The sequence below is a fragment of the Plectropomus leopardus genome, chromosome 18, assembly GCF_008729295.1.
Source record: "Plectropomus leopardus isolate mb chromosome 18, YSFRI_Pleo_2.0, whole genome shotgun sequence".
Lineage (NCBI taxonomy): Eukaryota > Metazoa > Chordata > Actinopteri > Perciformes > Serranidae > Plectropomus > Plectropomus leopardus.
The window spans coordinates 3239352-3252761 of NC_056480.1; the positions used below are offsets into that span (position 1 = coordinate 3239352).

The 13410-nt window shown below is 38.5% G+C and overlaps 1 protein-coding gene across 1 annotated transcript in view; it reads left to right on the forward strand.

The window, feature by feature from the left end:
• The window catches only part of LOC121958133, a 35741-nt gene extending 22545 nt beyond the window's left edge, over positions 1-13196 (forward strand). The window contains 17 exon segments of the mRNA XM_042507003.1: positions 434-485; positions 841-990; positions 1682-1854; positions 2438-2573; positions 3494-3613; positions 3752-3789; positions 4151-4201; positions 4204-4270; positions 4717-4823; positions 5921-6095; positions 7708-8012; positions 8096-8267; positions 8411-8562; positions 9265-9379; positions 9462-9710; positions 9954-10083; positions 11120-13196. Of these exon segments, the coding sequence (XP_042362937.1) occupies positions 434-485; positions 841-990; positions 1682-1854; positions 2438-2573; positions 3494-3613; positions 3752-3789; positions 4151-4201; positions 4204-4270; positions 4717-4823; positions 5921-6095; positions 7708-8012; positions 8096-8267; positions 8411-8562; positions 9265-9379; positions 9462-9710; positions 9954-10083; positions 11120-11351 (2424 nt within the window). The 3' untranslated portion in view covers positions 11352-13196.
• Positions 13197-13410: the final 214 nt, after the last annotated feature.

Below are 13410 nucleotides of genomic sequence, written 5' to 3' on the forward strand. Positions count from 1 at the left end.
TGCAAGAAATAAGTACAATTATAAAATTATTTTTAAAAGCTAAAAAAAAAGTTTTAAGTTCTTTTTATTATTTATTTGTTACAAATTTTCAGCTAAATTTCTTTCTTTGTACTAATTTCTTGCTATTTTTTGGGGTCATTTCTTCTTTTATTGCTCATAATTGTTTTAAAAAAACTTTCTAGATGACTGGCTTTATACATCAAAATATTGCTGATAGTCTGGGTGGAGGTGTTCTGTTTTTTGGTATAATGGACAGGGATGGCAGGTTAAAAAAGGGTAAAAATGGCATCCTCCTTCAAATCCTCTACTGATCATAATTACTTAACATGGCCAGTGTAACACCAATTTACTTTGGGACCATATTGCCGAAGTGTAGTTTAATGTAAATATGGTAGTCTAAAACCTCTGCATAATTTTTGTGCTTGTGCTGCAGGAGAGTCAAAAAGACACAAATGGTAACTCATCAGGAGCTGCTGAGGAAACCCGTTTGATTACCTCAAACCTCCAGAGAAGCTGCCCTGTGCTCAGTGCCGCCGCATCATAAAAGCTCCACCCAAAGTCATCCAGGAAAAGGTTTGTTGGGTCTCAAGTGAAAACCCGTCCGGCTGTGATGTTGTAAGATTTAGAGATGTAGGTTTGTGAACTAAAAGTGTGTGGAAAAAATCTGAACCAGCGGATCAAATTGAATCTCATGTTGTTTTCTTTGATTTGCACCATTTTATGATCGGACAGTGTTGACATACCTGCAATAAACTTCCCACAGTGATAAATTAAAAATAGTACACTCTGACATTCATGTGAACGTGTTTGTAAAAAGACTCTGTGTGTGTTTGTTCACAGGGCAAGATGAACTTTTTTGTAACTGGGACTGTTTGCAAGAGTTTAAGAAGGTCAACAACATCATGGGACAGTGTGAATACTGTAAGAATGAAAAAATCATCGGAGACGTCAAGAAGGTCGACGGCAAAGACTGCTACTTCTGCAGTGAAGGTAAGAGGACGCACAAAAGTCAGTGGGTTTACATGCACAGTTCAGCTGAGCTTAAACTATATCTTGATTCAGTCATTTAATTTGACAGCTGTCCTTTATCCAGTATACAAGCACTGCGGACAGAATCGATGTTTTGCTGCAGCCCCGTCCTCAGCAGGACATCGCTTAGCTTCTGTGTCGGTGTTGTGGGACTATGCTTTATTTATCAGGGCAGCGGAGTGGCTACAGTGACTTTATATTTAAAATAAATACAAAATACTACCTTTTTAAATTGTATGTACCTTACCTAAGCCAAAAGTATAAACACAAGTCCCTCCTTAGTGCTTATATGTTTTTAAAATGCCTGGCTCATTTTGCAGCACCCTTCCACCCTCACGAGTAACGAACAGTCCCTATCCTTAACCACCGTGGGAGGCCTGAACAGCAACTAGGAGCAAACTCAGATCACCTAGTCCACTTAAAGTCAGACTGACATTTTTACGTGTATTTTAAAAGTCCAGTTTTGGTCGGACTAACACAATAATCTGACTTTATCTAACATCATATAAACGTACTGAGTGTCTTTTGCAGGACTGTGCAGCCTCGTTTGTTTTGTGCGCTTATTGTCATTACTGTAAATAATATTAATCAAACGGAGAAATTCGAGATTAAGAACCTGTGCATCACTAAGCCTCTCCTGTCTCTCCTCCAGGCTGTCTGACGCTCTTTCGACACGAGCTGGAAGACAAGTGGAGCGAATACTGCGGCTCGTGTGCTTACTGCTTCTCCATCTCTAAGAAAGTGGTGACGGCAAAGTATGAAGCCATTGAGGAGGAGTTCTGCTCCGAGGAGTGCAGCTCAAATTATAATAAGCTCGTCTGCAGTGTAAGTAGAGTTAAAACAAGCACAAAAAACCTGCACGTTGTAGATGATGTAGTAATCAAGCTTCAAGTGCCTTTTTTCCTTTTTATTATGCCTTTTTTGTTGTTCTTGAGTAAGTTAGAGTTCAGATTAGATCATATAAAATCATATTTTAAAAATAGGTACATAATTTTTAAAGATAAAATTATTCGTCCACATTGGGTGAATGTGCAGTAAATATTTAGGTGTTTTTGGATGTTTTTTTGTTTGTTTAAATCAATAATAAAGCAATATTTACAAAAATGTACAGCTTTCAGCTTCTCATATGTGAGTATTTGCTTTTTTTTTGCCTCCATAGGATAGACTACTGATTATCTTTGAGTTCTGGACAGTCTCAGATATCTATCAACTCTGAAATATGTGGAACATGTTTCCTTATTTAATAACACCAGTATCACAAGATAAATAGAACAGTAACCAGCAGATGAGCCGATAATGAAAACTATAGTTAGTTGCGCCCTACGTTTTCATAAGCAATCCAAAAGGCTGAAGGTGAGCGATGAGGTTCTCTGTACTGACTGCACGTTCACGCTCTGTTTTCTCTCAGGTTGCCAGCTGTGACCTCTGTGGTCGAAATGGTAAACTGAGGCAACGTTTCCCCATGCTGGGAGAGGTTAAACACTTCTGTGACCTCAGATGTCTCCTTCATTTCTGCAACAAAAAGGTCCAGATGGTCAAAACAGGTATGTGTTGTTGTTTGACTGTTTTATTGCTGACAGTCCCTCTTTATGTCCAAAAGTAAATATGAGAGAAAATCACAGAACTAAACTGGATTATTCTGATGTTTTTAAATCTAGGCTCAAGTTTTGGCTAAAATCTGTGCAAAAGTGTAATCACCAAAAAATGCCTTCAATAGTGTCTGTTATACATATTTTAGACTGATGGACTTTTATGTATTGTGTTGTTTTGTTTGATGTAATGTTCACATCAGTTGTCTTTTATGCAGTTAAATGTTTATATTTATGTTTATATTTATTATCTTGTTTAGGTTACCTGCTGTTCTGTGTAACCGATAGTGATTCATTGTAATTTTTCTGTGTAAGCATGTTGATAAGGAGAACTTTTAAGAAAAAAGCTGTTACAGAGCAACATCATTATACATTTGAAGTCATGTTTGTTTCCACCTGATGAGGCAAAGTCCAGCATTCACTCTCCTTTTAGCTCAGCTTTTGGTCTCCACCAGCTCCTGAGGTAAATATTAGTCTATTTAGCTGCTAAATCTGCTGTATGCTGTGTGCTGCTGAGCTCATGGATGTGTTTAAAGACCTGGATACAGCATTGGAGGGAAAGCTGATAGTGAAACAAGTCATTTTATGGGGTTTTTGGGCTTAAAAAATGTATCCACTGATTTACAGATGTCTCTTTTTTAATGAAAGTGAATGGCAAAACTACTTTTTGGCCTTACTTGCATCACTTGGCGGAGCAGGGTGGTATAATTCCACTTTCGGCCATCATGTAAACTTGGCTCAACAGCCTGGCACTAGTCATAGGGGGGTTGTTATGAAAACGGATCTGCCTGAAGACTTCTAGTTTGACTTTTGTTTTTATTTACTGTACAAAATGTTATGAGTTCAATCACTAACTCTTCGTTTCCTACCTGCAGACTCTTCACCTCCCAGACCCTCCGGCACAGTGGAGTCCTCCCCTGTCATCGCTAATGTGATCTCACTTGCTGATGCTTTGGCCAGGCGCTCCAGATCCTCTGAGAGCCATGCACAGTCTGGTACACACACACACACACACACACACACACACACACACACACACGTGTGCCTATGCTGTAGAAAATGTATTAATTTTTGCCTTGAAAGATGTTTCATTTTGTTTCTCTGACTTCTCAAACTCTGTTGTGTCTTCACAGTTTCTGCCACAGAAATTCAAACAAAGGTTGTTGGACATGTAAGTTTATTCCAAGTTTTCCAAATAGTTGTACAAAACCAACTCCTGATCTTTAAATCGTTTTCATAATAACAAATTAATTCACTGAGACTGTAATGTCTAACGCTGTTTCCATGGACTCACTCTTGCCAGGATGTATTATTGCAGAAGGGACGGCCTGTCCCTGACTGTTTAGCTGTGAATACCTCTGCTGATAGGATTCATTCATTTTTTGAATGTTTTAAACTAAGATAAATTACAAAGCTTACAAAATGCACCTTTTAAGCATAAATTTTAATGAGATAAGATGTAACACATTTGTACCCCTTTTAATTTTTGGATTATCGTCATTGTTGTCTAAAGTTGTCATTCGTGTCCTCAGGCCAGTATTCAAACAGTCCCCATAGAGCTGAAGAACAAGTCCATGCTCTGCACACACCGTTGGTCCACAACAAAGGAGTCTCCTGTACGACAAAGACGGTCGACTCGGAGGCTCAGACAGGTGAAAGTCACTCACAGTTTGTTTTTTTAATTGTTTTATTGAGTCATGACAAGGTCCAAACAGATATTCCTCATAGGGCTTATTAGCCTGATCTCGCCAAGTCTTCTGTCAATCTCAGATACATCTGAAGACACCACAACAGTGAATTCAAGTAAAAACTACAGAAGCCAAAAAGGACCAATAAAGTAAATATAAGTACAGATATGAATGTAGAAAAACTAATTTTAAAAAGGGAAAAACAAACATTTTTAAATGCTAAATGTCAGTTTCAGTTTTTTATGTGACATTGACTCTCATAAAGATGCACCCTGTGCCCGTGTGTTTAGTTTTTTCCACGAGTTCACGACATGTCTTTAATGAAATATACAAATATATACTTGTATTTTATTTTCAGAATTAAGGTTTTTTAATGTTGTTTCTGTTCTGTTTTCTGTTGTTGTGTGAAGACAACTGTGGACCCAGCGTCCTGCCTATTCCAGTGCCGGTGTACGTCCCTCTGCCGATGAACATGTACAGCCAGTACACACCGACGCCTGTGGGCCTGCCCTTACCGGTACATAAAGCACTTTGATCACATACAAATATCAGGACTTAACACTGCAAGACACAAATGCTCTCATTCTTTACATTTATGCATTTTCTTTGAGTTTTGTCCAAATTGAGTTTTGGACAGAAAAACCCATTTGTGGGAGAATATGCTGATTATGTAAGTGTGCATAAATGTAACTACAGTAATAGACAATAAGCACTAATTTGAGAACATTTAAATTATAATATGGATAATGTGCTGAATGTTAAAAGTGTGTAAAATATTAAAATCTTGCCTTTTGTAACAATATAGTGTGTAAAACTAGTAAGATCAAAATATGAAAATATAAACATGTGTGCAATGCTACAATAAACAACAGATATATACATCACTAAGAGCAACAATAAATATATATACAATATGTGACACATGTTGGAAGAATATTGTACATTTGAATTATTGCACAGAGGATCTATATAGTTGAAATATTGCACCAAATATTGCAGTTAAGACAGTTTTAATGAACCAAACTGGGTAATGTTACAAAAGGCTCCTAAAAGAAAATTTAGGATTGGTGCTGAAGGACAGATGAAACGAAAACTGGAGATGGAAAAAACACTCATTATTAATAAGTGTTGTGCTTTTATCAGTAATGCATTAACTGTTTAGTCAACTCTCTGTTAACGTAGCGCTAATGTGTTAAGGTATTGTTTTTATTGTGATAATACTCATCCATTGGCGTCGTTTAAAAAAGGCCTGGTAGCATGTTTTTACGAAGCACTGGGATGAAGCGCTCCCTAACAACCTGCCACTGCTTATTTTGCCAAAAGTGGACACATTTCCTAAAATTATGCTCAGTTATGTTGTTGAGAAGACTAAAATGAAACAAAATGGGGAGTAATACAGCGCAGGCTTTAACTGATCGGGTATAGAAAATGTGGACCAAAAATTAATTATTTTTCTGAGAAAATAAATGTTTGAGCTCATCTAAGGAGAATGCTTTTGAAGTTTGCATCTCGTGCTGTCACAAACTTCTCGTCATGAGTAGATGCACTCTGCCTTCTGCTCGGTGCTAAAATCAGATTTTACAGACTTTCTTTTCCACACTGTCCCCGCTGCAGCTTCCTGTGCCCGTGTTCCTCTCCGACCCGACGGGGAAATCCAAAGACGAGAGGATCCAGCCCGACCTGTTGGAGGAAGAGTCTGAGAGGAAGAAAACACAAGATGAGAGGAACGAGAGAGAGGACAGAGTGGTGACAGAAGAGGGACAAAGACAAGAAACTCACCCTTCAAAGGGTAAGACTTTTAAGTGAATTAAGAGTTTATGGTTGCCATATTTCTAAAACTCTTTTTGTGACATTATATGTATAACAGAGTGCCATGTCCTTATTTATTCAGCCAAAATATACAGAAAATTAACACAAGCTTTCATTTAAAGTATGGAAGCATTTTATTTCAGTTTCATTCATCTTAAACAATCAGTGTCGTTTTGTGACAAATACAATTTTAGATTTCAGGGGCGTGTCTCTCTTTTGCAAACCTTTCTTCAAAGCACATTATTTTTATATAATTTTCTCTTTTTTGTTGTTTTTTTTTTTTGGTTTTGACCATGTACAAAATTTTACATTTAAAACTTTGTCGCACAGTTAGCTTTGAGATCTTTTTTTATTGGCTGGTCAGAATTAAAACACACATTAACATAACATACTAAATATACAGCATAGAATTTGTGAATATTTGCATCACATTATCACCACCACATAAAATATATCAGTTCACATGTTGTGAACTTCATGTACACCTACATGCAGTATGTTTCCAAATTGTTTCTCGTTTCTAGTTTCTAATACAAAGCAGCTTTGTGTGAGATGACGGAGGAGGTTTTTATTCCACCGGAGAAACTGACTAAAGGTTTCGTTCGTGTCTTTGAATTAAAAATGCTCTTGAAGAAGCAGACTCTGTAACTCACACTACACCCACAAATATGAGGCCTTCAGATTAGTCAGTGTAATCTGGATCACTAAAATGAACAATTGTTTAAATGCATCCTTTTAATTTAGTCAGAAATGGTGTAATTTTGGCTGCATAATTTTGGGGAAAAGCTGACATTGCGATATTTTTTTCTACTATATACATTGCAATATTTAAAAGCACAATTTGGAAATGATTATAATTTTAGAATAATTGGTGTGATTTTGTTGGTTTTTTTTGTCTTCACAACAAATAAAATTGATTATTTTTTTTCTTTTGCTCTGAGGACTTTTCTGAGGGTTAAATAGTTTATTCTGTCGGCTGACTCACAATGACGCAGCTGTATTCATATAATACATCACTTTCAATCTGGGCTCAACTCAATGACGTGTCAGATTACTAATGCTGCTTATCCTTAAGTAACGGGACTCACTTATTTTGCTCCGCTCCTGTTCCTCAATTTCAAGTTGCGGTCAACTACTGTCGGGCCACGTTTTGATTGTTTTGAATTAATTTGGCTTACTTGACATTGCACATCTGGCCAGTGCTCACACTGTTGATTCGATGCTTAAATTTACGATCTGCAGTGACAGTTTTGGTGTCAGGTCTATTTATTCCACAAATGAATCTGTCAGAAAATACTGCAAATACTACTATTATGGACGTTATAAAGGATATATTACATTTCCATATTCTGCTACTCCTCTCAGTGAATATTGTGTTCACTTGTGTGACATGATTGTAATGCAAGAACTTCCTTTTTATTTTATTTAGATCCCAAGACACCATCCAGATTAAATAAAGCCCAAAAAATGAGAGAAAAATGATGCATTTATAGATAAGCCTCCTCTCTGGTTTAATGTTAAATCAAAAACACACAGACTCTACAGCTCCGAGCTGGTTTGTCTGCAATTTAAATCGTCCTTGTTATTTTCAGATCACAGCGGTAACTGTGGCAAAGACTTGGGGTCAGATCATCAGGACACTTTCAACAGACGGGAGGACTCCTCCTCGGACAACAGCGGCGGGTCGCTCAGTCCACAACACAACCACAAAAAACGTCCTCGGGTTTTAGAGGCAGACACGACCAGAGACACTCAGCCTGAGCTCCCACCTCCACCTCCTCCTCCTCCTGCTCCTCCTGCTCCTCTGGAGAGAGGAGGGGATCCCCAAAGCTCACCGAGCCCAGAATCAGCCTCTCCACTGTCACAAACCGAGAGGAAAGTCCACAACAAGAACAAGGTACAAAGAAAGTTTTGGGGAGTTTAGAAGCTGCAGTCTCTACTTTCTGCGGTGTAATTTTGACTCTCTGCTTTCTGTCAAAGGTTCGTAAACTGCATCAGTCGTCCAAAACAGCTAAAGAGGAGACATCTCACAGACGCTCCTCCAAGGTCAGCTATCGGAAACACCGCAAACTGAGGAGTCAAACAGGAATTGACGCTTGGAAGAGATGGATACAGTGGAGGGAATCACAAAACGACCTGGACTCTGTTTCTTGTATGTTTTGTCTCTTTTTGGATTTCAGTTTTTTTAGGATTTGTTTCCTTGAAGCAGCCTTAAAGTTTAGAATAAGTTTTTCACCAGAACAAAACTAAACAAATGCAGGTTTTTAACACATTTCCTCTGACTCTTTCTATCAGCTCTTGCCGTGACGTTAAAGGAGGATGTTCTCCGCTGCTCTGCGGTGGAGCTGAGCAACAACCTCTGTTGTTTCATTACTGAGGTGAAGCGACCTGATGGAGCGCCTTACTCCCCCCACAGCCTCTTCTACCTCTGTCTCAGCATACAGCAGGCAAGATGACGTCACACACACAGTTACAGCACTTACAGTAGCTTTGCAGTGCTAGAAATCAGATTTTTTATGGGTGTTTTTTAGGGATATATGATAATTATCTGGACTGATAATGGTACCTATGACGTCATACCGATAATTCCAATAATAACATTTTTAACTGATAAATAGAACCGGTAATAATGCTGTGGTTTCGCTCCGCCAGTACTACACACAGTGCATTATGCTGCATCAAACTGCTGCTGCTAGATCAGTCCAAAAACATGTCATCACAGTCAGCAGCAGGGTTTCCCCCTTTTTCTTTTTTTAACTCTTTCCCTGCCATTGACGAGATTTTCCATCAATCTGTGTTTTCACTGTAGTGTAGGGGACACTGTTACGGATGTTTTGCAAAAAAACAACATTTCTACGTCCAAAAACAAACGAACAAGACGATCTAAGGTCCCAGGGTGACGGGAGGAGAGGACTACTAACTTTTCGGAGCCTCTCAGCTGTGTTGTTTTAAAAAAAGGCAACAGGAGAAACATTTAGCAACTTATTTAGATCATCAGTGAACAAGGAGGAAATATACCGTCCATGAGTATTTGTACTCATTTATTCTCGTCTCAGAGGCCTTGATAATTTGCAGAGGATATCAGAAATAATACGGTCACAGTTCTTGTTTTTTTTATGTCTGACGGTTATTTTGTTGTTTCTCTTTAGCACCTTTTTGATAACGGCCGTATGGAGAACATATTCAGCGATGTGATCTATGAGAAATTCTCCACAAAGTTCACCAAAATCCTGAAAGCTTTCAAACCCAAAATCACAGCCAGCGGTGAGTCATCACGCAGGTTTTTGTCTTTCTTCTGTCTCACAGAGACACATTTTCTAACGGGTCCCTCTCCCTGTCTCTGCAGGTCGTATCCATTCCCGCGTGGAGGAGGAGTTACTGTGGGACTGTAAACAGCTGGGGGCGTACTCCCCCATCGTCCTCCTCAGCACTCTGCTCTTCTTCTGCTGCAAGTATTTAGGTTTCACCACGGTGGAGCAGCACCGCCGGCTGTCCTTCGCCCTCATCAGGCGCCGCACCAGAACCAACGAGAACAACACCAAGACCAAATTCCTGCGCTTCTACCCAACAACGCCCGTGAACACGGCGGAGTCAGGTACAAATATATCCGAGAGTCAAAATGAAAAACCAGATTCTGTTGTAATAAACATAGATTTAACACATTATAAAAATTAAACATCTTTCAGAGACGCTTTGTGCAGGTGCTGTTAATGAAAGTCATGAACAGTCGATATTTTGGCCTTTTTCACTGCATGTGAACTAACACAAGGACACATGCACATTCGTGTTGTTATATTTCACTGAGGAGCTGTTCGTGTGTGTGTGCGTGTGTTGGCAGACGCAGACGGCGTCCCGGCTAAGAAGCGGAAAAAATCTGAGAGTAAAGAGGGATCTGTGGAAATGATGGAGAACACGGAGAACCCTCTTCGCTGTCCAGTCAGACTCTACGAGTTCTACCTGTCCAAGTGGTTCGTATCTATGTTTTATGTATTTTAGTTTAGTCTTGTTATTTAATCTTTGTCCACGGTGATTATTTTTACTCTCCTCCCTTCTGCTAATGTGATGAAAGGATTTAGTGGGATTTGCCCGTGTGCCAGTAGTTGGTGCTTAAACCTGCAAGAACTGATTTTATAATAACTGATCCCATTCACATAATTGACCCATTTTTTCCTAAAAATACTGATCATATGAACTTTTGAAGAACTTTATGGTTACTGTTTATAAACAGTATAGCCCGGGGAAGTAAAAGTAGAGGTATTTGTGTTGTTTTTTTTCTCAGTGCTGTGGCTTCTATTTTTGTAGCTTCCTCTTGGATGTGTGCTGTTTATGATCTGACACCTTGTTGATACCTTTTTATAAAACCTGCACGCTGTTTCCAGGAACATCGAGAACACAGCAAAAATAATTAGAAAATAAAAACCCAGACAGAGGGCAGATAAACACACCACCACACACTTCCAGTGGATCATTAGTTATTATTGAAAGGGAATTACTTTTGTCTATAAATTGATTTTTTTTGGAAAATCCTACATAGTATACCATTTTATACATAGTGTTGCATTTCTGTCATCTGTCTTTAATGTCTTGCTTTTTGTAAAGCGCTCTTTGAAATCTTGTAAAATGCTGCAAATTAAAATTTGCAACAATTATTTAATAAGACATCAAAGAATTAAGCACTGATAAAGGGAAAATTGCGTGCAGATATTTGCTGTAAAATGGCCTAACCTTGATTTTAAATCTTCACACTGTTTGCTAAACAAATCAGAGGAAACATTTCCATCTTTAGGAGCTTTAAGTTGTTATCAGTCTAAAAGTTTGTACTTTTACATAAAGGGTGCATCAAGGGAAACAAACCAACACGTGAAAACGAGGATACATCAAATTACTTATGGACTTGTGTATTTTGTGAGCAGTCTAACGTCTCTGTTTCTACAGACAGACGTGGCTCTGTCAGTCTTCACTCATCAACCGTCTCTATTTCCTGTTTTCTCTCCTTCCGTCCAGCTCAGAGTCGGTGAGGCGGCGCACCGACTTGTTCTACCTTCGCCCAGACCGCTCTTGCGTTCCCAACAGCCCTCGCTGGTTCTCCTCCTCGCCTCTGGACAGCAGCACCATGGAGGCGTTGCTCGTACGAATCCTCGCCGTCCGAGACCTGCGGGGGGGAGACAGAAGAGCTGAGGAGCAGCAGGCGACAGGTGACACACGGTTTACACCTGAGGAGCAGGAGTCAGAATGATGAAGGGAACGTAGAGCACATATCACTGTTTTTTTAAGAAAACTTCTGTTGAATTTGGGCATCAGGTTGCATGTCAGAATATGTGAATTAAACTTAAAACTCAAACAGAATTATAAACCACAGAAAGACCTTTTTTTCATCATGTCATCTGCAATTTTAATTTAGTTTAATTACATCTTTTATTACTTAAATCTCTCTGCAGCCTGAAGTCATTTTTTTTTAAAAAAACATCACAACCAGCCTTTTTTCCAAACTATTTCAGTCTGTTGGACTGCTGCACGGTGTAGCTGCTATTTCAGGGGTTTGGTTTCACAAAGACAGACTCGTGTAGTGACAGACATCTAACTTCATCTTTTGCACAAAGCTGTTTAGCTCTCGAACGGTACAAATTTGCCAAAAATTCTGGTTGAATTAAAACTGAAAAACATGGCTGATGTAACAACTGCATCAAACAGCTCAGCTCCCTTCACTTCAGCAGCCTTCTAAAAAATTCAACAGCTAGAAGACTGGAAAAATCCAGCCATTTGTGCTCCAGTACAAAGAACTTCCAGCAGTAAAATGCTGCGTTCAGATGGGATCAGGGAGCCAGTCGACGGCAATCTGGGTGTCATTTTACTAGACCAGAGCAGGATGGTGAAACTGGGTGATGGAGAACAACAGAAAACAGTACTGTGATCCAAAGTTACAATATTGAAACCTTTTGCCGTCCTCCGCTTTGAAATTTATGACGTTTTCCTGTCACACAAGATGAAAACATGACAAACCTGGACATTACGATAATATTCACATAAAATAATAAACACAAAATAATCTAATTTAATAGATTTTATTTCAGTCTTTGTAAACAATTTGGCATCACCATTGTAACGTATCGTCACGTGTGTTTCTTTTTACCGTCCTGCCATCCCGTCGGACTTTTGGTTTTTCTTGCGCCGCCCAGAAAGTGATGTCTGTGTGCCGCCGACCGTCCGCCTGATCCATGTGAACGCAGCAAAACGTCTCAACACGCTGCAGAGCCGAGTTTATGCTGCAGCACTCAGTAACTTCTCATTACTCGCTCAAAAACATTGTTTACAAACCTCAGATTCTGAGCCGCGTTAAAATGTTTCTGTGAAACCAGCCTCTGATTTTTTCAATCTTAAAAGATAAAAGTTTACATTAAGTGTCGATTTTACTGTTCGTCAAGGCTTTGATTTTTTTTTTGTCTCTCTTAAAGCAGTTGGATGTTGATACTTTCAGCTGTTTAGATTTAGTTATCTTTTAAATAAATAACACTTTTGAAAAGTGATCCATTTGTTTTATTATCATGCGAATCAACAAAATGAGAAAAAGACCAAAAAGGGTTACCGTTATGTTCAATTTGATATACTCCCATTTTTTTGTAAATGCCTTAAAGTGAAAATTATAAATGAATAAATAAATAAGTAAGTAAGTTAGTTACCTAATTTTTACAGGTGACCCGAGCTGCTGGATAAAAAATTAAGATCAGTAAAAACACTCGGGGCGCTTAACCGCTGTTTGAAATGCCCGAATTTTTCCTCATCACTTTCTAAAGACATAATTTGTTTAAAATGTTTTTAAAAACAGCACGCACAAAGATAAAATTGTTAACTCAGAAATAAAAATGCACTGAGAAAGTTTTATTTGCACAGTAAGAAAACATACAGCGTAATGTAAAAACAGATTAAAAACGTTTAATCGGAGTTTCCTGCTCAGCTCCTACAAAAAGTCTAAATACACTGTGTGAACAAAACTGTCAGGTTCATACGGTTAAGTGCAAAAATGTACCATTAAAACCCATTCAAAGTTTTCAATCCTAAAGCCATCAAAGTGTAAAAACATGCATTGTATTATTTCTGGGCTTTTGCCTTAGAATTTGTAAATTTGGCTATTTTCCACCTGATGTTTTTTTTGCTATTTTCACTAGGTGCACTGTCAGAATCACTGTTGCCATGAATCACTGACACCCCAGGCTGTGATAATCAGAAAAAATCTATTTTGCATGTAGTATATTGAAAATAATAATAAAAAAACAATTGTTGTTTTTTTTTTTTTTTTT